We start from the raw sequence: 26,762 nt of genomic DNA, 5'->3' as shown, positions 1-26,762 counted from the left end.
ACCGGGGTCTGTGTCCACAATGTGCTCGGCTTGAGATGTTAGAGCATGTTTTCGTCGAGTGCGGTGTGGTCAAGCCGGTGGGCCAGTGGCTCGGTCATTACTTGGGCGGGTTAAATAAAACACGCGCGTACCCGCCCGACACGGACACGCTTATCTACTCGCTGTTTCCAAAGCCAAAAATTAAAGCACCGGAGGTTGAGACGGCACGACAGTTAAGTATCTTTAGAAGGACAATTTGGTTTGCTGGAAATGCTGCGAAACACGCCGCACCAGTACATTCTTTGTTTTGACTTTGTTTTGACTGATTCAGATTTTCGTTTCGACAGTTTTTCAACAAACTTAGATAACTAGAAAATTGAAGAGAGGTTGATAGCAATGGTGGGTTTGTTTTCCTTTGTCTCTGTAATTCGAGAATCTTGAAGAAATTGTCCCCTTTTGAAGAGAGAATTTTCTTTGAACTTTCAATGTAAATTGTTTTGGTCAAAATTGTATTTATTCGGTGGTGGGTTAAATAGCAAACTGATTTTCTAAATATTTGAAATATCGATTCATATCTAAAGTAAGAGGTTTTGTTTTGCTACAAACTTAGGCAAATAAGGTGTTGTAATTTTGATGTGTATTTTTTTTTCAATCTGTAAATTTGTTTTTGTAAAATTGTATATATTGATGAAGGTTTTTTTCACAAGAAATAAACCATTTAAAAACCGTATCTGTTCTTTCAGAACGCGTTTTTTCGGCTCCGTGATCTTCTATCAAAAACTGGAGAGTGGAGGTCCCACCTGAGACCAATCCTACACCAGCAATTTGCTAAGTGAACGTAGATTATTGTAGTCATCTTTATTTTTTCATATTTTGCATTTTGAGAGACATTTGAAGGGTTTTTAGTTCCATTTTTTGCTGCCTCGTGTTTGCGGAGTACGCCACACGACAGCACCTTCTTTTATTGCAGTTCTCTTTTGTTCTAGTCTTTTGTTCGGAGCCGTAGCAGCGTGCGGCTCCCATACCTTAGCTTTACGTGGGGCTGTGGCAGTGCGTAGCCCCGTGTAATTCCTATACAGCAGTTTGAAGGCCATTTTGGTTTTTTTGACCGTAGTAAAGGCTTTCCCTTTTTGTATATTTCTATCCCTTCTGAGCAAGTTGCTCAGTTATATATATATCCTGTAGCCCCCTTCTGTATATTAATTCCTTCACTTCTTTCCTGAGCAGGTAGCTCAAGGTGCATTATATTTGTGTAAATCTTCCATAGTAGTAGCGAGTAGCTACGCCCCTTATTCCCGTTGTATATTCTTAACGCCCTTTCCCCGTGCAGATAGCCCGGGACCTTATTACTTTTGTTACTTCTTTCGTCAGTCAGCAACTGTGACTGACGCCTCATATAATTCTCAGTTTTTGATATTTCTATATTAGAAGAGAGTACTTTGATCGCCATGGCCGATGCCTTGCATAAAGACAAGGCCTTGGAGGTTAAGTTTGAAGAGGCTACGACACCGAAGTCAGTGTTCGACAAGTTCAGGGGAATTGGCATTGAGGCGGCTCGACACTTGGTGGCGGTGCAGCCCTTGCAGGGAAACAAATTTGAAGTAGTCTTTAAGAGTGCTCAGGTATGTAGGGATTTTTACCCTAAAGTAGCCGACATAGATGGGTGCATTGTCACCAAGTTTAAAGGGAATATACAACATTTGCAAATATCGAAAAATAAAACTATCAAGTTTTTACGAAATACCTTACTTGGATGTTGGTAAATGACAGTCAAAAGCATCCTGTAAAATTATGGCTCCTGGTGTGAAGTCATTTTCAAGAAATTGGTATTTTTGTATACATTTCCAACAGTGGTCGGCCGATCACCGTTGGAAAAACCTAACTATTTTTTAACTTCTGCTTCAAATTTACCATTTTTTCAGTTCAAATTTTGTTTGCTATTGGTAACATGTTCATGAACGGGTGCAGGCCAGCTACACTGGTTCCCTTACCTTACAATTTTCCGGCATCTATAAATTGATCCATTTTATCCTTAGTGAAGTCAGGGAACCAGACTACTTGAACATTTTCGTTTTTCTTGGTTTTTCCAGTATTTTTCGAACTCAAAACTTTAAACATGTCAGTGTAACAATATTTGAACTATTATACTAACCCCTCAAATAGTTCATTTCTGAAAATTTCAGCAAAAGCCAATGATGTACATTCCCTTTAACGACATTGTCATTGTAACCGTTCACTACGTAAGTATGGCCATCCATGATAGCATTGTCAGAAATATCTTAGGCAGGTTTGGTCAAGTTATCGCAGGGAGATTCACCACGTATGGGGACAACCCCACTGTATTTAATGGTACCAGGCAGTACCGGATGAAGGTGACCTCTGCCATCCTAACAGTACTCAGGATTGGGGATCGTAATGCCTGGATTTCATATCCCGGGCAAGTCCGAACTTGTGCCCGTTGTGGCCAACAGGAGCATTATGCCCGGGAATGCAATAATGTAAAATGTTTTAAAAGCTTGCAGGTCGGCCATGTGGCAAATGAATGCCCAAAATAGCACAAAATGCACCATCTGCAGGGAGGAGGGGCATGGCTTTCGGGCCTGCCCCAAATCCTTCGCCAGAAAAGTTCAACCAGAGAAAGCATGGAGTAAATCGACTACGGCTCCTCCTCCTCCTCCTTCTCCACCACAGCCAGCAGGGGAGCGGCTTAGCGTGAGTGAGGCGGATGAACAAGAACTTTCAGCCAAAGAATGTCCCAAGTGTAAAAAAATGTCAGGGCCTTTTCACCCTAGCATTGTTTGCTTTTCATGCAAGGGTTCTCTTCTTTCTGAATCTTTCAGAGTTCTCGAGTGCGCCCTCTGTAAGGGCACAAATGGTCCACCCTCCCTTGTATGTGACAGGAACATCTGCAGACAAGTGTTAGCCCCTGCCCAGGACGACGGGTTTCGAGTCGTTCGGAGGAGAAAGGGTTCTGCAAAACGGACCCGATCACCGCCGGACGCTCCTGCCAGCAAAAAACCCGCTCCTTCTGCTTCGGATCTCTTTGGCTCCAGCGACTCGTCAATGGAGCACGACCAGGTAAAACCAAAAGAAAAAAAACAGTATCTTCTTCTGGTTCTTCCCACTCCTCCTCCTCCTCCTCCTCTAGCTCGTCATCTGACTTGTCGGATGTCGAGTCCGAGGGTGATTCCACCGCTAACGAAGTCGATGGAGTGGACCCTGTGAAGACGGAAAAAATGTTCAAAACATATTAGCTCGCTGAATCTCCCTGGAATCAGCGAGCCAGCAAGATGCAAAGTTTTGTCCTGTTCTTTTACCTGTCCTGCATGGTCGGGCCTAGTCCGACACGTCTCATCGGTGCACAGGGACACCACACTTATCCAACTTAAGTGTCCCTGGTGCCAGTTCATAGCGTATACGCCAAGCAGGTGGAGCCGGCACATTTGCCGGAGACACGCTGCTGACGCCATCTTGAAACAGGCGGATTTCTTCAAGGAATTCCTTTAAATTTTACTCTTAATTAAATGGCAATTCTCCAGGCATTCTTCCTTTTTAACCTAATAATTACTATTTTTACCCTTAATGTAAATGGTATGCGTGATTTTCACAAACGCCAGCAAGTTTTTAACCTTTGTCTTGATTATGACGTTTGTTTTTTGCAGGAGTGTCATATAACTGGCCCCGTAGACCTGCAACCCTGGAAATCGGAGTGGAAAGGGGACATTTTGGCCAGTTACGGTACTTCTTCTTCTTGTGGCACTGCCATTCTTTTAAATCCACGTTCTTCTTATAAACTGAAGATGTTCAATGTGATTTGCAAGGAAGAATTGCTAGCTGTTTTTTAGATGGGTCAGGTGGTCGCTTTAGACTGATTTCAGTCTATGCTCCTAATGACCCCCTTCATAAAAAGAATTTTTACAATAACCTTTCCCAGTACTTTACTGGGAATTGTCCATTCATCTTAGCGGGTGATTTTAACTGTGTTCTTAATTCCGCCTTGGACAGAATAGGTACATCTTCTGTCACCTGCGACATCGGTCACCAGGAACTTCGCTCCGTGTGTGGCAATTTTTATCTGATAGACCCTTGGAGTACCACCTATCCTGAAGATAGATATTTTACTTGGAGAAATGCCTCAAATACCATTTGTAGTCGGCTGGACCGATTTTATATTACTAATTCTTTGAAGTTTATTACCATTTCGCATGTGCCTGTCTACTTCTCAGACCATGATGGTGTTGTTTTTAACTTTAACCCTTCCTCTCTTCCTAGGAGAGGAAGAGGATATTGGAAATGTAATACTTCCCCATTTTAACAGATGTGACCTTTCAAGAAGCTTTTAAGACAGCCTATTCAGGGTGGCGAACGCTCAAAGAAGGTTATGATAACTATGAGGCGCCATGTGTAAATAAATTATTTAACCAAATTATTTATATATAATTCATTATTTATTATATAATTCTTTTTTTCCGGACAATTATATGTAAATAATTGTTTGGCAGTTTGCATTATATGTAAATAAATTTATTTCTCACTGCATTATTTATATATAATTTTTTTGGAAACCTAATTATTTACATATAATTTCGGGCAAACTAGAATTATTTATATATAATTTCTTTGCAACCTCATTATTTATATATAATTTTATGCACCCTTTTTTTATTTATATATAATTTATTTGCAAACTGATTATTTATATATAATTTTTGCACACTTTTTTTATTTATATATAATTTATTGGGAATCTTTTTATTTATATATAATTTTTGCACACTTTATTTATTTATATATAATTTATTTGGTACCTTATTATTTATATATAATTTTTTGCACACTTTATTTATTTACATATAATTTATTTGGTACCTCATTATTTATATATAATTTTGTGCACGCTTTAATTATATATTATATAATTTATTTGGTACCTTATTATTTATATATAATTTTGTGCACGCTTTAATTATATATTATATAATTTATTTGGTACCTTATTATTTATATATAATAGTTTTGTGCACGTTTTAATTATATATTATATAATTTATTTGGTACCTCATTATTAATATATAATTTTTTGCACACTTTAATTATTTATTATATAATTTATTTGGTAACTTATTATTTATATATATTTTTCAGCACACTTTGATTATTTATTATATAATTCATTATTTATTATATAATGCATTATTTATTATATAATGCATTATTTATTATATAATGCATTATTTATTATATAATGCATTATTTATTATATAATGCATTATTTATTATATAATGCATTATTTATTATATATTTCATTATTTATTATATAATTCATTATTTATTATATAATGCATTATTGATTATATAATGCATTATTTATTATATAATGCATTATTTATTATATAATGCATTATTTATTATATAATGCATTATTTATTATATAATTCATTATTTATTATATAATGCATTATTTTATTATATAATGCATTATTTATTATATAATGCATTATTTATTATATAATGCATTATTTATTATATAATGCATTATTTATTATATAATGCATTATTTATTATATAATGCATTATTTATTTTATAATGCATTATTTATTTTATAATTGGTTCGCTGCAAAGCGAACGAGGCTATGATTTATAAATAATGGTTTTCAGCGAACCAGGGAACCAGACTGCAGAAAACCATTATATATATAATGGTTTTCTGAGCTAAATAATGAAACTTGCATGCAAATTACCTACTGTAGGACACGCCTATGTTTTAAATATTCATATCAGAAGTTGTATGCGTACGTACGTATACTGAAATGCATTATTCATGTCCTTTTCGTTTGAGGCGTGATGTCGTTTTGCCGGGAAAATTAGTACCAGCTAACTTGAGTGTAGTTTTGAGAGCTAATTTTTTAAATGGCTCAAAACTCTGGCAACAATAATAGGCTGCAGGAAATAATATCAGCAGCTGTCGCTCAGATCTCAAGCGAAATTGCCCATCAATCGAGGCCTGAATGTACATCGACGGTAAGGCAAGACTCCGTCTCGGGTCCCACTATTTGCACGTCCCCCGGCATGCCCAGGAGTACAGGTGCTACTGCCACTGCCAGCATGGCCAGTGGAAGTACTAGCACGGCAAGGCCAAGGGTAAGGTAGTAATATAAGTACATTTTTGTATACTAGTGAGACTGAGAGAGGTTAAAAATAATGGGGAAAGAATTTCGTAGCCGAGCATAACTTGACACCGTACACACACTCCTATAAAAAGTGTAAACTTGTACTATCAGACTAGTCTGATAAATTGTAACTTGTATATTCAATATTGTCCATGGGACCATGCTTAGGATAAACTTAAGTAGGACTGATGTGTATTTTCCCAGTTTAGGACGTTTAATCGCTTTTTGATGGCATAGGTCATTGCAGGGTCTTCCCATTGTTCTTCTCATCACAGAAGTCCGTGCACTTTACACATGTTATAGAAGGAAGGAAGGGAAAAAGTATGTAAAATTCTTTCCCAATTATTTCCCTGGCCTTATGCATTTCGCGGCCATCTTGAAAATAGCGCCACCATGTGATTTACCGAAGACATTAGAGGGGAATGAGCCTGGAAAAATAATCCATACTGGATCACAATTGTTTTTCAATTAATTTTCAAGCGCCAAAAGTTGCATCCTTAATGGTTATTCCCTCCACTTTCCCTCCTCTACTCTCACCCTCTCCTTTCCTTTATTTCTATTTATTAATCAGTCACTTACTTCATCGAAATTCGAACTTTGGACTCTTGCTTGGAACACAAGACTCTTAACCGCTAGGCCGCGCATGATCGCTGTTGCAATATTCAATCTTTGGTCGTATTTGAAGTAGCCATTGAAATAAACTAAATATTCCTGAGAAAATAAATATTCATAATGACGTATTGCACTATTGGCCGGCTCATGCGACGTCGTGTCGATGTCATGCGTACAACGTACCCCTGTCTTCCAGCCACTTTAATCAGTTTTGACCGGCTGCTTCTACTTAGTTCTGCGCGACGTGTGCATCCAAAATGTGCTCTAAAAATACATTTTGCCTAATTTTTTGGTTTCCTCTTGGTTGAAATCACAAGGTGAGGTGAAAATTGATATGTTTGGCGGTAGATAAAGTGGTGACTCAGTATGGACATTTTCCCTTTTTCTTTCACTTGGCCGCAGTTATGTAAGAATCTCTACAAGAGGGATGGCAATTTAAGAGCTCCGTACCTAACAGTATAGCACCCTCAACAGTTTGCAAACCTTACATCCTGAGCAGAAACCTGTATGATAACAATCTGTGTACATTATCCAAACATCCTGTAACAAATTGCATTTTGCACTTTGCAGATACATCAATGGCCAATGCCATCTATGATGAGAAGACCTGGACGGGGCAAGGCTACGAAAGCCAAGGCAAAATTAGTTTCAAAGGACATTTTTTGTCTGCCCTATGATCATAAGTCTGTGGTCCCCATACCAAGAGGCCGGTGTCGTGAACGTTTGGCAGTTTCTGGGATGGCCGGGAAAGTAATGCTGTCAAGAGATCAGTCTCCTAATGAGGTGAATGAGGAAATTACCTCGTTGTTTCAACGGGCATTCCAACTGCCGGATGGTCGTCCATTTGTTTTTGAGTATCTGAGGTTTGTCCACCCCTTAGTTGTTTTTAATTGTGTTTTGTGCAGGTGTAACAGCCATTAGATTTCTTTTTGATTGAGTGAAGTAATGTACCCAGACCCATGTCAATGTGACACATTCTATTTTGACACATTCTATTCCGTTGCAGAAAGATGACTGCATGTATGTATGTTAGCTTTTGCATTTCTTTTATGAGCATGATGTAGCCTGTGTTTTTGTTTTTTGAAAAATGGGGATCCTCCCAAGCATCACTTTGCCAAGATAGACGAGGCCTACCCTCTTGTTTAAACATGGCTTGGACTGAGACTGGCCTCTTTCAAGACTGGCATCTATTTAACAAACATAACATAAGTTGGATGCTATTCATCTCCTGTGAAATGTTGCTTTTACCATTTGGATTATTAAGAAGAGTATAACCCCTCCCAAAAAGGAATCAAAAGGAAGTGGTTGGTACTGCTGAAACTGATGTTTAATTTAATTTGCCTTGCCCTATAGTCATTTACATTGTTGAATCACGAAGTGGACTGATATAAACTGAACAAAGTTGCTATTAACAATGTATAATCTTGCTTTGCAGTTTGCTGGCTTAGGTGAAAAACAAACATATCTGCTTCCAATTAAATGGGGTAATTGAAATAGGGTAACTAGGCAGGAAGGGCTTTGTTTTTGTTTTGTCATTTTGTGTTGTTTTCATCATATATGGATGTCTGCTCGCAGTCGAGGTTAAAAGCTAGTAATTGATTGCTTCGGATTGTTTTTCTCTCTCTTTCCCCCTCCCCCCAAAAATGTGGGTTGGAGGGCTGTCAATTAATCTTTGGATTTTGGTTAGACATTTACACATGTACACAAAGCTGTGCTACTCCACATAATTACATTTAGTCACTTTTTTTTTTTTTTAAATCACTATAGTGGTATACCAGGAAGCGGGAAAAAAATGCAGCGCCCGAATGTGTCTCCTAGCTTTCAATGGAGTGGAGCTGAGGTACTATCCATTTGTGGTCAAGGGTGCCTTTATATTATGTGTGATGCTCAGTACGATGTCACATCGGAAAATTTCTTTGAGGTAAAGTTGATAATTTGAAGATCTATAGAGTTGTAAATTCAACTTCATTGTTAAATAGTATACCGCCTGTTTTGAAGTATGATTTTACGTGAATGTTCACAGTTCCCCCTCCATTTTTGTGGTTTCACTTCTAAGCGTAGCCCGAATAGCAACAACTGAGACAAAAATAGGTGTTTGACAAAGCTCAGTCATGTGCCAGTCAAGAATCATGCATTCATAACACATTATCAATGCTTAAATCTGTATATTATTATTTAGTCAATAGATGAACATCATCGAATAATAACCAATGTGTACCATTAAACTGACTAGTTATTCTCCATTTGTTAGTACCAACAATGTGAATGACAGTTACACTGTATTCTCTGTCTTGGGAAACACTAGACTGCGGTGATGGGAAAAAGAGGAGACTGACGTCTGAACTGGTAGGACTCTACATTAATTGTAATGATCTTTCATTGTCATGCTATAACCTTTTACATATTTTTTTCTACACACGGTGCCTCACAAGCGTGTGTAATGGGGCATCTGTAACAGTGTAGTTCAATACTTTATTAAAAAGTGCAAACAGTGAAATCTCTATAAGTCGAACTCTGATAACTCAAAGCAACTGTTTAGTAAAACAAAGAATCCATTGCCTTCAATATACATATGTATACATAAACAGTCCTGTTTTACTATACTGTTGAGGCCAATACTTTGTGTTTCCCTTTTAACATGTAATATAACACTCTCCCATCGACCAAAAACACAAACCTACATGTACTACAGAGGATCGTTTCCAAGAAAAGACCCAACTCCCGAGGACTGAAAGGATCTGTTGTTCTCCCTCTGTGTGTCAGTAATTGTGTGATTTTGTAGAACATGTACAACCCTGCTTAACTGAAAACTCTGCTAAGGTCAAATTTGGAACCTGTTCCCTTGATGTTTGACTTATGAATATTTCAGTGTACTTTTAGTTGTGTAATTGCACAGTTACATCACAAGTTTTTGAGCATGGGTTGTGATTACATGGAAATGTGATTCAATATTTTTGTTGGAGAATATTAATTACATAGTTCTGTATTGAACAGAATGTGATAATTGGATTTGATGGTATTTGAAAAGAAAAATGAAAGAGTAGGCTACTCATACTACATTCTCACTTCTCATCAACCCCCCTAGGGGTTTGTGACATCTTGTTACATGTGCGAATAAGGCCAGTGTAAAATGAACCTGCCCATCTCCATCAGAAACTCATGCAGTGTCTTTTCCTTCAAAAAGGCTCTCAAGACCTACCTTTTCCCCAAAACGTAGCTGCATGTCCTTCTTTTGTTGTTTTTTGTCTTCTATTCCTCTTTCTTCTTTTCTAGCGCCTTGTATCCTTTGGTAATTTGGCGCTATACAAATCCAGTTATTATTATTATTATTATTATAAATGTTTCCTTATTGAAACCTTTGTAACATTACACACTCCTGATAAAATGAACAATTGCATGGTTGATGATGTGTACATTTGCACATGAGCACTAGCCCACATCTTTACAAAACTTGAGTCAAAATCACACAGAGGATGTGAAAGTTAGAAATGGCACAACCCCTAAATCTTGTTCTATGTCATGCTTTCAGCTACAAAGTGTTATTCGTGTGACTCTCTTCACAGGATTTTAGTGATGATGAAGATCTTCCTCAAGTTTCCATAGCTGCTCCGGTGAGAAACACCAGCCCAGCACCTTCCACCAGTACAGTCTCTCAGCCACCAACTACCAGTACAGTCTCTCAGCCACCAACTACCAGTACAGTCTCTCAGCCACCAACTACCAGTACAGTCTCTCAGCCACCAACTACCAGTACAGTCTCTCAGCCACCAACTACCAGTACAGTCTCTCAGCCACCAACTACCAGTACAGTCTCTCAGCCACCAACTACCAGTACAGTCTCTCAGCCACCAACTACCAGTACAGTCTCTCAGCCACCAACTACCAGTAGGGCTCGTGCACTCGCTGTTTGCTGCCGGTGATCACTTTGTGTACAAAACGAATGCGCGCAACATACACACGCCCGGTGATTTTGTTTCAAAAAGCCGGATGTTTTCATTCCCCATTTATAAGTTAAAATTTTGAAATATTCCTCGTAATTTATGATGATAGTTCAATGATGTAATAAACTTACATATTTTCCCATTGTGATTGTGATTTGAGTCGAAATTACACTTGTTTTTGCTGTTTGAAAAGTCTCATTTTAACTCCGAGTACGAAAAATGCTGCGCGCATGACATGTTACGTTCACGGGCCATGCGGCGCGCACAGACCGGTCCATGCGTTCAAGATCCACGGCAAGAATTGTCTGCCCTGGTGACTGTGTTTAACTCGGTCTTGACAGTAGTGTAGCATAGCAGACGTCAAGAAACCATACGTCAGTCGAAAGCTTATTGAAAATGCCATTCAACCATCCACGTTCCATGATAATCGGCCTACGCGTTGCAAAGTTACGATTCTTTTTGTTTTTCCCAAAACTTTTTCATCACGAAATACATTGAAAATAATAATGGAACCTTGAAAATTGTAATAAGTGATATCGAAGCTTGAAATGCTTTTTTAAAAACCTTCAAAATATGATTGTATTTTAGAGTTATAGACACATTTGTGTCGCGATGTATTTTCATCATGGCGCCTTCTGTTTGACAGCGCGCGTCGTGTGAGCATCACTGTTTCGTTCCCGGCACGTGATAATGTAAACGCAACAGAAAATTATCACGTTTGAGATCGAGTGCAGCCAAAACATTGTCACGTGAGGCGTCGCGTAATGCATATTCTACACTGGTTCCCTTCATGGCCCGTACGGTCAGAATATGTCAGTGGATACCGGTGTAAGTTCTTCGTTTTCGGAAACCGTCCAGACTCCATCGCACGTGGTGTAAACGAAATGGAACTCGGAGTGTTTTTGCTACCGCAGTACCGGCGATCATTTCACTTTTTGCCCACATCGTAGTTCCTCGATCTTAATAATCGATCTCTCCTTGTATCTCAGGTAGCATATCTAATAACTTTGTGGCCGTTTTTGAGAGTGAAATCTGATGTTTTTACAGTTTGTTGGGTGGCTATAGCATGTACGATTTTTGTGTACAAATGTGATGGGCACTGATGTAACGTTAGGCCATTGGAATTACGCAGGAAAATCATTACGCACAGCGCATACTTTTTTTTTACTAAATTACTAGGCTTATGAGATTTGCACCAAAATGGGATAAAATAACCCAAATATGAGAGAAACTTCGTTTTATAACCTAAATGGGATACCCAAGTTTTATATCTTTGTTTAAATTTTTGTCAAATTTGGGGATTTGGGGCATTGAGAATTGGACTTCGGCTTGGGCCAGTTTACACGTTTACGCATGCCAGACTGAAATTTCTCCATTTTGGCCAAAAATTAGCAAAAAAAAGAAGGTTTTTTTTTAGATTTTAGATTTTTTTTTGGTCTTTTTTTGGTCCACATGCTGTATCTACACACAATCCTTGTGTCATCCAAATTTGGTGAAAATATGTTCTAGTGAATGGAAGTTTTGTTACTTTTAGTGCTTTTTGGGTAGGACTTAGTCATTTTTCAACCTTGCCGTTCATGATTTTTAGTGTAAAAGTACATTTTTAACAATCATTTTATTGCATATCAAGTTTTTTATTAACTCAAAACCAACTGAAACCAATAGTATTTGTGATAAACAATGGACAAAAACAAGTTGAAGTTTACCAAAGTGTTTATTTACACCACAACAGATGTTCAAATATGCCTTTTTATTCAATTTCACAAAAATACACCATTTTCGTACACATTTCCTATACAAAATAACGTCATTTGATCGACATATATTTGGCCATAACTTTGGATTGCACGGGTCAATTTTTGCAATTTTACCATCATTTGTTTTCTTTTTGGGTGGGCTTCACAATGAAAGCAATCTCTTAAACAAATACAACCATTTAAAAAAAAGTTCACTAGCCCTACTACCAGTACAGTCTCTCAGCCACCAACTACCAGTACAGTCTCTCAGCCACCAACTACCAGTACAGTCACTCGGCCACCAACTACAAGTACAGTCACTTGGCCACCAACTACCAGTACAGTCACTCGGCCACCAACTACAAGTACAGTCACTTGGCCACCAACTGCATGTTTCTCCCCATTCTACCAGTAAGAGCATATTTCTAAAATTTCTGTCAGCACATGTCCATCATACCTAAGGCACTGTAAATAATACACTGCGCCACAGTAAATTTTATAATTTTATTATACGTCTTCGATGCAGCACCTTAGTTTCTTGCCTCAGATGGACAGAAATGACTATATTTCAATCTATTAGTGAAATGGTGTAGATGTTCTTTTTTCTAAACCCCATGTTCAGTCCCACCAGCCCAGTGGACTTAATGCATATCATTCTTTGTTGTTCATGTGAAACTTTAATGAAGAAAACACCACTGTATGACATTTCACATACCCTTCACAGCACTTGTTGAATCTTTGGAAACAGCGTTTTCTTATGTTTCCTTTGTATTGTTCAGTGCCTTCGGGAAGGGTGGGTCTTGTAGTGGCAGCAGATGAATGTTTCTGGATGTTAACAGTTGTTCACTGTTTCTTTATAGGACTTATATGAACTTGCTGGAGGACGAAACTCCTGAACTCGAAGAACCGGATGAAATTCCAAGTACATTGAATTCAGAAGATGTCCCTGCAACAGTGTAAGTTTAATTGCACATGTCAGTGTCATAAAAGTTAAACTATACCCTAACAACTGTGGCAATGCCAAATAGATCAGTTGTCAATGTGGTTGATGGGATAAAGTTTTAAATCTCAAGGCTGATAAATGGCCCATATTGAAGGGGGGGATCTTGGAGGGGCTGTAAAAATAAAAATTTGAAAAATATTAATATGCAGACCATGCAATTTAGATCTGAAATGGACCTGTTAAACCATCCTAAGGTTATACAGGTCAAAACTGTGGAAGTGTCCCTGCCTTCAAACTGCCATGCACAAATTATACACCTGTCCAAACAGATGCCTGGTTTGGATCTGAATTTTAAAGATTGGCGGCAGCATTGTAAACATGACAGGAGTTTTGCCAAGCTTGGCGGGCCACCAGGCTACTTTTATTAAAGGTTGTGTACAGCACTGACTGAAATTCATATAGAGAAAAATATTAAAAGAGATGCCACTTTTCAGCCTTTTTTTATCTAAAAAAGGGGGGAAAAGAGAAAAAAAACCTGTTGAAATACGTTGATATTCACCTTGTTAGTGCTTTCCAGTTTAGTACATGTCTTTCTTATTGCTCTTTCTGCAAGTTTTCAAATCAAGGCGAGTTTGCCAATTGAGGATATGGCATTGCTTTCTTCCCTGTCCTCAATGTACATCATCAAATTACTCAGACCCATGGTGTAAATTGACATGCATGGATATGGTGTATTTTGCTTTGCCCTTTTTTAAACCGCCCATATTGGTATTGTACACCTTGTACCTGTCCTGAATGCAATAGAAGCCTCATATGCCCCTGAAGCTTTAATAGTGGACATTAAAAAGTCCCCATTGAAAGTGAAAGAAATTTTGTAAGCGTTGAAAAGACCCATTTTTTTCCACTAAAAGGACAGATTAACATATTTTTGCATTGTGATGGTAATATGAAAATGAGTTTCACCATATGTGTCCTGTTCATATGCTTCCTTTTTTTTGGAGTTTAACTTATTAAATATTGCAATAAAATGATTTAATGTTCATTTTTACACACGCAGTGACCAAAGCACAATGCGAGTAAGCTTGTTGCAGTGGCACGCAACTCAGTGCACATCAAGCGAGGATACGTCTAGAGTTGTTGTCCGTAGGAGGCATGTTAAAGATGACACACTCCGAGCTTTTAAGAATAGGAGCCTTAAAGGAGACAATGCCTTGAACGTGTACTTTGTTGGTGAGAGTGGTGTTGACACCGGAGGGTTAACCAGGGAACTCTTCAATCTTGTTCTTCCTCAACTAAGGGATCATTTTCTATGTGGCGATCCTGGTAAGCATACATTTTAGATATGTTCAAGTTTGTCATCCCCTTGGGAAATGGTTTTACTCGACGGAAGTTCACTCCCATCTCCTGTTTTAGTATTTCCATCCAATGTAACCATCCACCACAAATGGGATGCTAGTTGGTATTTTTTTTTCACTCATGACATCAAGAGGTCGTGTTGTTCATGTTGACCTGACAACCACACTCTATGTGTTGAGACATTTTTTTCAAAAAGCAATTGCCACATTTTGTTTGTGTGCTTGAAAAATAATGTACAGGGGGTGGGAGATAACGGAGCTCTTTATGTTGATAATGCCATTTCACTGGCACTTGCTGAGCAGCTGAGTACCTACAAATAACTGTTAGTAGGTTGATATAATGTTATGCAATTATTTTTGCATTGTCGATTACTGTTATATAACACCCAGTTAAATCTTGTCATTGATTGCATGTTTTGCATTCATGCAATGGTGAGAATATTTTCATTCCTTGAAAGTTTGAATGTTCCATTCAACTCGGCTTCACCTCGTTCAATGGAAAATTCAATCTTTCAACTCATGAAAATATTCTCACCATTGCACTCCTAAACATTCATTATTTGTATATTATACTAGCCTAGTGTTTCCAGATGTTGTCTATTGATTTACAGATGAAATGGATATTTTGTTTTTCTCAGGGATGATGCTCCCTAGGGGGAGTGCCAGTGCCATTGCTGACGGCACATTGCATGCAGTTGGAAAAATATTTGCCGCCGCGGTGCTGCATGGGAGGCAGTCACTACCATTCTTACACCCAGTAATAGCTGAGCTACTCATCAGTGAAGAAAACCCAACACTGCATATTTCCTGGATTGCTGAAGCATCAAGGAGAAATGGGCTTCAAAAGGTAGGATGCAGTATTGAAGGATATATCCTTCCTTCCTTCTGTCCCATAGTTTTAGGGCCGTAGGGGCGACGTTATGATGGTTTTTGTCACACAGTTCCTCCATTTGTTTCGGTCTTCTGCTGTTCTAAGAAGTTCTGCCCAGTTAAGACCAATCCACTCCTTGATGTTGTCTGCCCACATTTTTGCTGTTTTAATTTTCTACCATCTGTTCCACCCTCCATGATTGTGTTTGCGAGACTCCGCTTCCATCTGACCATGTTTCCAAACCAGTGGAGTTTTCTCTTTTTTTGACGACTGTGAATAATCTCTCGTTTGCCAATATAGCTGTCCATTAGCTCACGTACAACTTGGTTAGTGGTGTGGCTTGAGTAATGAACTTGCAGCAGTCTCCGCGTACAATTCATCTCAAAGGCGTTGATTTTCTACTCTGTCTCTGCTGTTATTGTCCAGGTCTCACAACCATAAGAGAAGATAGATGTTATCAGGGCCCACAGTAGCTGCGTTTTTGATGCCATGGAGATGTTCTTGTCACCCCAGAGGTGTTTCAATTTTGCTAAGGCTGAGGTGGCAGTTGCAATCCTCATTTTGATTTTTCAGCTACAGATCTTGCATCCTTTGTGATTGTTGAGCCAAGTTACTTAAACTGGGTGACTACTGAGTCTTCGACTTCTTCATCTGACCCCATCTTCATAACTTTGCTTTTGACTGAGGCTAATCTCCATCCCATAATTCCTTGCACTTCGCTTCAACTTTGTTGTTATCTCTCTCGGTTCTTCTGCCAATCCTGCTACAAGGTCATGTCATCAGCAAATCTCAAGTTTGACACTGTTATACATCCTTTCTTGACTGAGCCCTGAAAATCTGGTAGAGCTTCTGTTATGATGTTTTCAAGGAATATGTTGCAGATTGTTGGAGACAAAAGGCAGCCTTGCCTTAAATCCTTTTTGTGCCGTGTCTGGAACCATTCTCTGATCTGATCTCCATATAGGACTGCACTTTGAGATGCTTTCTACAGGGTTTCAATGGCATTCACAATTCCCTTGCTGACGTTCAATTTTCTCAGGATTGCACACAGACCCTCTTGCCAAACAAGGTCAAAGGCTTTCTTATTAATCACTGAAGTCATGTGGGCTTAAATATGTCATTGAGTGATATTAAGTTGTCTGTCGGTTACACACACCTTAGCCCTCGTGCACAAAGTCAGTCTCTTTATTTAATAGATTTGCATTTCTTGTTACTCGACGAGTCATTTTTTGCAAAATAAGTGAAGGCAATCCCATATACAAAATTCTTTCCAATTATTTTTCTGGTATTTATTGATTTCATTTTTGATTAAGGTCATTGTCAAATTGATGAGAGTTCAATTTCATTTTTATTGTAATTTGTAATTGAATGTAGTAAATGGGACAGCCACTTGTCTATTATAAGGTAACCATGGTTGCCCTTTCAACAGTGTGGGTGCTCCATTAACAAGCCATATTTTGTTTTTAATATTTGAGGGGAAAATTTGGTTTATGACGAATTTACCTGTTAAAGTCTTTGGGGCCGGACCCGCATCAGCATATGTTTCCATGTGGACTGATGGTTTTTTTTTTGTGTGTTAACAGGTCAATGACGCCACTACAGAAGAGGACATTCAAAATGCATGTCAGCAGGAAGGATGTGACCTCGTGTTGACGGAGGTCAACTGGAGGAAGGTGCTAAATCTTGCCAACAAGAAAGAACTAATCGGTGCTGCATGCAAACACTACCTGATATTCGACCAGCATGCACAGTTGAACACACTGCTAAGAGGAATGGACTTCTATGGCATGAAGCAATATGCCCAGTCATATCCAGGTAAAATAGTATACAAATATAACGTGGTTTGAGAGCGGACAGATGATATTCACTCCCCAAGGTATTGGAAGTTAACAAAGGAGGGAACAATAAAACATGTTGAATTCTTTGGGAGGGGAGGGGTCATTGCTCATAATGAGCACTGGAGTAGGAAGAGGGGCGGCAGGGGGGTGGGCTGGTACCATCTATCGATGGGGGCGCTCTTCAAAACCGACGGTTGTGCACACTAATAGACACTATATGGTGCTTTTGAGGGCGATACATGCACGTAATTCCCCCCCCCCCCCCCCAAAAGGCACCCGGAACGGCCTATGGGACAACAAAGGGCACGACTTCTTTTTAAAAAGGGCACTTGCTCAGAAAAAGGGGACTTGTTAAAAAAAAGGGCACTCTTCACAAATATTGGGGGGGGGGGGCAGGTAAGCGCTGGTGAAAAAAGGTCATTTGAATGGAAAAGGACAGTATTTAGAAAATATTGGGGGGGGGTGTAAATATCCCCCTTACCCCCGCTGGCTACGCCCATACAAAGGATATACAATAACCCAAGATTTTCTCACCAGATATGAAAAGACCAATGTCTGAACTTACCTTAGCTGAAGGGAAATTATTCGAGTGCCCTGGCAAGTGCCACTTTGGATGGTTAAAAATGGGTTACAAAATGCAGTTTTGCTACTTGCAAAAACATGCTGTATTGTACGGTTAGGGACTAATATAAAGGGGATTTTTTCAGAAGAGTTTTTATATTTTTTCTTGTAAGGGTAAGGATGATACTTTGTCGTGATATAGTTACTTTTGTTGACATTACTTCGCAGTTTGGCTTGACGACCTTTGACAATAACGCAAAAAATGAATTTTTGCAACCTCAAAATTGCCTAAATGAATGGCCAAAAAACGTAATGGCCCGTAACATGGCAACGGGCAAAATAACAGATTAAAAAACATTTTTTGGTTACTTGTTCCCCAAGTTCTTTCATACCACAAAGCATAGAAGCATTTTTTTTTTTTGTGTGGACACATATATGAAGTAATTACACGAAATGACTCTTATAAATTTCAGTTTGGAAACCAATTTGAGTGACAGTAAGGTAGATATTCAACAAGATGAACAACCAGCACAATGGAAAGACCCACAAGTTTACCTGGGGTGTTAAAGTTTGGAGATTTGTTGATTTTTCTCCATATGTAGCAATCTGTCATACTTTGGTGTCTGTTATTTATCTAGATTGCATACGGAGTATCTTTGGCAGTGTTGCTGACCGCAAACTTGATGCAGACCAGGTATTTGACCTCTTTGATATCAAATACAGTGAAGAGGGAAGCAACAACAGAGAGAAAGAGGAAGCAACAACAATGCATTTCCTAGATTTCTTGGAGAAATGTGGTACTGGAGGTGAGGTCAATGACAGATTGTGATCTATTTTTGTTATTGATTGTATCATTAACAGTTTGCATCACCTCCCATCTCCCCCTCAGAGGACCCCCTTGCCCCTAATCCTCATTATTATTATTATTTCTAGTAAACATAGCTTATCAGCCAGTGGACTACATTTTTTGGAGACTATGATTAGTCCAAAGAAAAAGCAGTTTAGCCACTTTGTCCGTCGTAGGTTTCCATCGCAGTTGATGATGCACCAGGAGCTAGATGGTTTGGTTTTAGGAAGCGACGGATGATGTTGCATGTTTGGAGGATGACTGTCCGTTGGAGAAGGTGTGTCTTTACCCTAAGGTGTTCAGCCTGTTGAACTGTTTCCTTCAGCATGAGACCAATTGAACCGATGACAGGATGTATGGTGGCCTTGACATGCCACATTTTCTGGATCTCCATCCTAAGGTCTTAGTGTTTGTCTCATTTCTTGGCAAACTTCCTTCTGATGTTGCCGTCTGCAGGAATACTGACTTCGATTATTTTAGCCTCACGTCGTTGTTTGTCTATGGCGATGATGTCAAGCACTTTCAGTTGCTTTACAGCAACCCCCACACACCTGTTGGCCCATTGACTTAAAAGTATGTACACTGCCTGCTGCACATATGTCACCATGTAAGGAATTCCATAGCTGTACGGCACTGGGCAAGACACAACGCTGGAACTGGCTGGTGCGACATCTCATCGGCTGCAGAGTAAGCCGATGCAGAGACGATGCAAGTCGAGTATTTCTTGACGGCACATACGGCTCAGGGACATAATTGTTCAGGGGATGAAGCAGATTGGACCAGTGATGTAGTGCCTTGATGCTGGGCCTTGGCCTTAAGGCTGCCTTAAGGCTGGATTTTAGGGCCTTGGCCTTGGCCTCGAGGCTTGAGGGCAAAAGCCTTGGCCTTGAGGGTTCAGGGCCTTGCAATTTTGAGTCAAGGCTCTTCAAGGCCCATAGATTTTTGAATTTTCCAGATAAATCTGTTCGAAATTTTGCTGTTACCATTTTTATCGTATCACCATGGAGGAGGGAAGCATCCTATAGATTTGTGTGTTGGCCACACTTCCACTTGTGTAGCATCACATTTTGTTACCATTGTAGTAGATTTGCTGCAAAAATATTCCGTACACTTGTGGGGCTAATGAGATGATCACTTTAATTGCATATAACTATGGAATAGATCTGATTGGTTGTATATTATGTCTCCCTGATAAGTGCTAAAGATTTGCATGTATCTGTTTTTAATGCTGATATTTCTGACCATGTTGGGCCAGCAAATATAAATTTCGCAAATCAGTTTCTTGGATCCCCTTTTGTTACACTTGGGAGAATTGTGTGTCAATATAGAAGTAAATCATTATTTTGTTTAGTTAAACCATATTGAAGACCTGAACTTATACTTTAATAGATACAGTGCAGTCATAAAACGGTGTAGGCCTATGCGAGCATGTTGATTGCAATTAAAGAAATGTTGTTCTTCGTAACGAGCAATTTGTGATGATAAGGGCGGATCCAGGGGGGCCAAAAGGGGCCATGCCCCCCCCCCAAAAAAAACCCGAAACCATTTGTTTTTATGTGACGTCGTAATAAAGGCAGGCAATGAGTACCCCACCATCTTTTCCTCAAAAAACATTGGTTAAAGTGGTCAGAAATTGCCTCAAATCGCACCACAGAGCATCTCGAATCCAAAATTTTTTGCCCAAGCCGTAATTTTTTGAACCACTTATTTTTTTTGGAGGGGGGGGGAACAACATTTCTTCCCCCCCCCCCCAAATTGTGTTCTGGATCCGCCCTTGCGTGATGATGTGTCACTCATGTGACTATAATTAGTTCTATATCAGTGGTCATTTCATAAAACAGGGCCTTGGCCTTGGCCTCGAGGCTTGAGGGTCAAAGCCTTGGCCTTGGCCTTGAGGGTCAAAGCCTTTGCTCCAACACTGGATTGGACCGTATCTTGTACAGCATAAATACATTACTGCCATTACGTCCATGGCCCAGATCACACAGAGCATTGCCATCATAAAGAAATCGGGCAGTATGGAGTACCCTGTCAATGCGACTGAGGTCAATCAACTATCACAATCGGAGTTTACATTGTCAGCGTAGTCGTTCAGTGAATTCTTGGTAATCTTGAACAGGTCCATCGGGTAAATATTGAACAACAAGGGGCCAAGAACACTTCCTATGTTTGGACTAGACATTTTAGCAACAGCTCCCTACCCACATCCTGTTCCCCCCTCCCTCCTCGATATTCATATTGTTCTTGTTTTGTAGAATTTTTTTGGGTGAATTTGTTTTGCATGCCAAGTGTAGTGTGATATGCATCTAGTTTGGATGTAAGGGTTACATACTTTTGTTAACATTGCTGAGCTGTAGACAAAGTGCCCCCATCTGCTTTGGACATTATTTTACTTGGACACTCACACTTTTAAAATGACATTTGTTAAAAGTGGATGCTGAAATTTCTGGGGCAAAAAATTCACTAGCCCCCTTGAAAATGGCCATGTTCCTCCCCCTCTAGACAAAATGTGGATATATTACTGGGTGCCACTTTATACTACACCCAATGCATCATCTGCAGTATTGTACCCTAGCCATAATAGGAAAGTATTCTTGGAATTTAAAAGGAACTGGAACCATGGCTATTAAACACTTACTGATATTGTATCATTCAAACACAATAGGGACAAGGTGGATATACAGAGAAAATGTTACCAAGCATCAATAATAGATAAAAAAAAATTATACTATGAAAGAATTCAGTGTGGGAGTTTATGGCATTACTTCCAAAGTTGAAGTTAATAAAAACATTTCTTTACCTTTTAGATGCTGACGCTGGTGGATTCACATTAGAAGATTTTTTAGAATTCTTCACGGGATCCAAACAGCTATTGCTGGGGGGTATGTAGCCCCATAAATGTGGCCTATTTACTGGACTGCCTCCGTAAACATAGGCCACACATCCACATGTACAAAAATCGTGTCGACTTTGCCAAATTTAGATTTTCACATTTAGGCTTAGTTTGTAGGATTTTTTTGCTTTAGAAGCATACTCACCCTCTTTATGGGCTAGTCAGAAAGTGCTGCCTTTTTCAGATGTCTAATTTTTGTGAAATTTCGTGTTGAAATTTTGATACGCAAACGTGTAAAAATGAATCTGGAAATTTCACGAAAAATATACATCTGAAAAAGGCAGCACTTTCTGATTAGCCTATAAAGAGGGTGAGTATGCTTCTCAAGCAAAAAACCCCTACAAACTAAGCCTAAATGTGAAAATCAAAATTTGGCAAAGTCGACACGATTTTTGTACATGTGGATGTGTGGCCTATGTTTACGGAGGCAGTCCAGTAAATAGGCCACATTTATGGGGCTAGGGGGTATGAAGACCAACCAACCTTGGAGTTTCACAATGACATGCTGCCCAGGGTATCCACCTGTATTCACCGCATCACATTGCCCAGGTCATGTGACTCATCTGCATTCACACCAACGTTCGTAACGGCAATCAGAAATAGTTACGGCTTTGGGTTGGTGTAAAATTGTTACAAATGTACTGTACTTACAACTCTCATCAAAGTCTCAGATACAATGTGAGAATCTGCAAATTATGAACAAGCCAACTGTACAAATGGAATTTTCCATATTGAGCAGCAAAATGCAAATGCAACAGAGTGCTGTAGCGATGACTTTGTTTCTGTGTGCACTTATGATGGGGACCATGGAGCGTGGATTTGAAGCTCCATGGAAAAACACAAAGGTAAACAACAATATTGGCAGTAATTGTGCAATTTGTGATCATAGCACCAAATTTGGCACAAAGATAGACAAATACATTGTGAACGAACCTAGACAATGGGTAATTGCTGATTCTGTGATTGCTTCTCGTTTAGATGTTGCTATTCTTGCGTATATTTTATGCACATTCACTGAATTGTGGAAGTTTCGAAAGGTCCAAGTAATGAAATATTTTGTGTCTGTCAACAGCAACTGTGGGGATTCAAAACATTGTTTTCATTCGCCTACTTCTATCGTAACACGGGATGGGTGTTGACATGTAATATTTTTGGATGAATGGTCTGTGGAGCATCGCCTAATAAATCATTATTTAAACATTTTCAAAATAATTCATTTAGGCCATAAATATGCATAAAATATGCATAACATTAGCACCTGTAGTGGTCATATTCATGACATGTCAACATGACATTACGCAACTGAATAAAAATTGCGCTAAGTTACCTTCGTGGTTGAAGTACGGAAGTGTAATGAAGTAGCGTTGGATTGCCCCAGAATGCTAATACATGTAGTCCTTAATTAGCATCATTGTTTGTGCACACTGCAATACGAAAACAAAGAATGTCCCTCAAATGACAATCAGTGATGCCCCAATATGCAAAATGTGTTGCTTTCATCACAAAATGCACAAAAGGTTGTAATCCTTTCAAAGTAAACTTTGCATGCAGACAGAGGGAATGTTTCTTATAGTTGTTTTCCAAAACACCTCCTTGCAGGTACAGTCCGACAATGTTCTGTAACTTTAAGATACCGCAATTTATCAACTTCACTGGTTGCTTGTAGACTTGTAGTAGTACATTGTGGTAGCTTCTGTCGATTTCATGGCGCTCAATTCCTTTAGACAGGAATTGATTCAATGCTGTACCCTTTTCAGTTGTGTGAAAATCTCTCTAACGTTAACTCTAGGCTTACGTGCTACACGTTCTGTTCTTGTTTGCAAGACCCACAAAACATTGCAAATCAAATACGATTCTTGCTTCGACCGTGCACGCCCTGTACTAGTAGAAACTTAGAAAGCCTTCAACATACTCTAATTAGGTCATGATTCCAACTTTGCCCAGGTATACGCTAGTGTTTGTTGTAAAACTGAACAAATCAAACGTTGCACGGATTCACACTTTACCCGTTACACATTAGAGTTAATGCCATGGTATTTAAGGCAATTGTACGGGACTGTATTGCCAAACTTTTAAATTGAAATTTGTAGGTAAGGCTAGACTTCACGAATAATTGACATGAAGTGTATCTAAATCAGACATCTGAATATAAATCCTTGGATGCCCGGATTTTTAAACACACTTAGCAAAACAAGAGAATGCATCGAGATCACATTACAAATATTCGTGGCTAACGTGGTTTGTAAGTGGCATTTGTGAACGATCAATTTAACAGTGATGCAACTAGGAATGATAAGTGCAGTATGCTGGAGACGTCCATTGAAAGTTTTCATGTTAAGGTAACATATTCTTTCAGCATTTTCAAAGCATGTATCACAGTACCTACAGCTATGTGAAAGTGGGATTTCAGAGTTAGGAATTACTGACGATTGTCCTTGTTTGCTGCGCAAATATATCATTTGTCAAATGGATCAGATCTACAAAATTGGATTTTTAAAGTTCATTTTTGTTGGTGATGGAAAAGTTATAAGTGTCAGTCAAATAAGCAACCCCAATGATAACCTTTTTCAAACTATCCCAGTATTGTACAATTTGGCACTGGAGGTGTTTCCCAAAAATAATTATTAGTAATTTTTACATTTGTTGGTGTGCACATGGTGCATGACTTGTTATCTGATAAAATGCAAAAATAATGTCCAACGACTTGAGGACATGGAGGTCTTCTAGTTCTGTTTGCAGTCTTCAGATTACATTTTGTATGTAACATGCATTGATACCTACACAAAGCAGATATACATGTACATGCAGCATGCCATCAGTATGTATGATACAGCAATTATTACTAACATGTTTTTGGGATATTGGCAGTGTAAAAGAGTTAAACTGAAATAATATGATTGTGAACAGTATGATTTTCTGGGTCATTGTCAATTCTTACTGGACTATTACTGGAATATTAATATGTACCGACAATTTGTCAGAAAAAGTGAGGCAGAAGTTTCATGTTTTAATCAAGTCGGATACATTTCGAGAAAGGAAATTACATTGTTCATTGTTCATTTGTTCTTGAGTTCACAGTAGTTATTGTAGCTTTAAAGCTTTAAAGGCCATTAAACTGATTTGTTTTTTCTTAAACAGTTTACCTTATTGCCAAGAGGACTAACAGTGTATTTATTTTTTAACATGTGTTTATTTGGGTTAGATACATTCAACTGGGCTATTGTACAAGACCACAAAAAACTCAGTTAATAGCAAGCAGGTGCTTTTAAATTTCATTGTCAGATTGGGTATTGGAATCGAAAATCATCACATTGCGTTTGTCACCCCGTAAATACTGCCGTGTGTTATAAAATTAACAAGTACAGTGTACAGTCGACTCTCGTTATAACAAGGTCGATGGGACTAGCCAAATTACCTCTTTATAACAGGAATGTTGTTATAAAAGGAGAACGAAACAAAGAATCACAAAGAGAACCTGAGATTTTGGCCCTCAGAATTTGATCTTTATAAGCAGAACCTCTTTATAAAAGTGTGGTTTATAACGAGAGTTGAGTTTTAGCGATTGCAAAATAATTATCCGACTCTACAAAAAGCAAGTCCAACCTTTATAGCAGTGCTTATAATACTTGTCTCGAGTGTTCCAAAGGAGCAATGTCAGTATGCTTGGACTTGTCAATTCAAGAGGTGGGATCTCTGATTTTTTTGGAGGGGAAGGGGGTGGAATTGTTTCATACATTTGCACAAACTTTTATCATAGTGGATAAAAACCTGGGTGGATAGAAACTTCGATAAATGTATATTAAATGCAAGTTTTGATTTCAGTTTCAAGGCACGTTTTACAGATTACAGCTTGAAACAAACATAAGCTGCATATTTTCTTTTATAACAAGACTGCTGGCGTTAACAAAAGTGTTTTCAACTGTAAAAATTTGGTCTTTTGAAGTTTAACAGGTCTTTAGGGTTAAGAAAAGAAATATCGAAAAACACAGATTTATCGATAATTTTTTTTGGTGGAAAAGGGATTTGCTTTTTGAAGTTTAAAATATCAGAGCTTGAAAATATCATTCTTATTTTCAATACAAGACTCATAGGACCCAAAATAAAAAACAGTTGATAATTAGGATATTTAAAAGAAATTAAAAACAAAACAAAAACAGTGTTTGTCCCAGTTGGAATGGTTGTTGGAGTTTGTAAACGGGTTGTAATAAAGTGCTACTTTGAAAGTTTCAGAATGTGTCTCTCTTTGATCTTTATTTACCTTCTTCTGTCTGTATACAATGACCACACATACATGTACATGTACTACTAAAAACAGGGATCAAATGTATTTCTTACTATATTATACTATTACTTTCAGTCAAAATAAACTCCGAAAATGAATCATCTTACATAAGATACAAATATGGCTAACATTTTCAAAAGCAACCAACCGACACTTATTGTTTTTGAAGGGTCAATTATTCAAACAAGACGACAGATTTTTGTTTTAAAAAAGTGGGTGGTTGATTCCATCAACTAGATTTGGATGAACTTGCAGCATGCATGTAATAATTATATGCTTTGAAGGCAGTGTGTACTGTGCTGTGCCTGGAAATGCAGGTCTGCTAGTGGACGTCAGACTGACAATTGATGTTGCAAATTAGCTGTTAATAACACTTGTACAAAATAGTTTTATTTATGGCCACTATAGCCATCTGGTCATGGCTTATATTACTTACTACAGAATTGGATGAATGCTGCACAATTTGTTTTTGTACACTATCTGTATAAGTGACATGCTGTATAACCAACTGTAAACATGAATAGCCATTTAACACTGTTCTGAAGATGTTACAATGTCTACAAGCAGGATTTATATACTGTATGAGGAAGGAGGCAGCTGGACACAATTTGCTGAGAACCATGAACATAACTGACAGACCTCATTATTGTTCACTCCCATTGAAAACATTTAATCAACAGCAAGAATTTTTCTTCTTCGTCATAATTTTTGGATTCTCCCAATGACAAACAC

General features: G+C 38.5%; 1 protein-coding gene and 1 pseudogene across 1 annotated transcript; both read left to right on the top strand.

Moving 5' to 3' along the window:
• Positions 1–2,174: 2,174 nt before the first annotated feature.
• On the top strand, positions 2,175–3,922 carry LOC119732767 (annotated as a pseudogene).
• A 3,144-nt stretch (positions 3,923–7,066) lies between these two features.
• LOC119733122 lies at positions 7,067–21,770 on the top strand. The gene is made up of 11 exons (XM_038206698.1): positions 7,067–7,626; positions 8,531–8,684; positions 9,015–9,109; positions 10,327–10,668; positions 12,652–12,851; positions 13,301–13,396; positions 14,441–14,706; positions 15,377–15,585; positions 17,193–17,424; positions 18,647–18,814; positions 21,663–21,770. Exons 3-11 carry the CDS (start codon positions 9,029–9,031, stop codon positions 21,743–21,745), a joined length of 1,677 nt encoding a protein of 558 aa, XP_038062626.1. The 5' UTR covers positions 7,067–7,626; positions 8,531–8,684; positions 9,015–9,028; the 3' UTR covers positions 21,746–21,770.
• The last annotated feature ends 4,992 nt before the right edge of the window (positions 21,771–26,762 follow it).

The sequence above is a fragment of the Patiria miniata genome, unplaced genomic scaffold, assembly GCF_015706575.1.
Source record: "Patiria miniata isolate m_02_andy unplaced genomic scaffold, ASM1570657v1 HiC_scaffold_25, whole genome shotgun sequence".
NCBI lineage: Eukaryota > Metazoa > Echinodermata > Asteroidea > Valvatida > Asterinidae > Patiria > Patiria miniata.
This window is presented reverse-complemented; position numbering and strand designations above follow the sequence as displayed.

Bases quoted from the DNA above. Each gene is read 5' to 3' on its own strand.
- LOC119733122 (XM_038206698.1), top strand. From the start codon at position 9,029: ATGACAGTTACACTGTATTCTCTGTCTTGGGAAACACTAGACTGCGGT. The intron at 10,669-12,651 runs GTTTGCTGCCGG...TTTAAAAAAAAG, and splicing joins GTAGGGCTCGTGCACTCGCT to TTCACTAGCCCTACTACCAG. The intron at 12,852-13,300 runs GTAAGAGCATAT...GTTTCTTTATAG, and splicing joins TGTTTCTCCCCATTCTACCA to GACTTATATGAACTTGCTGG.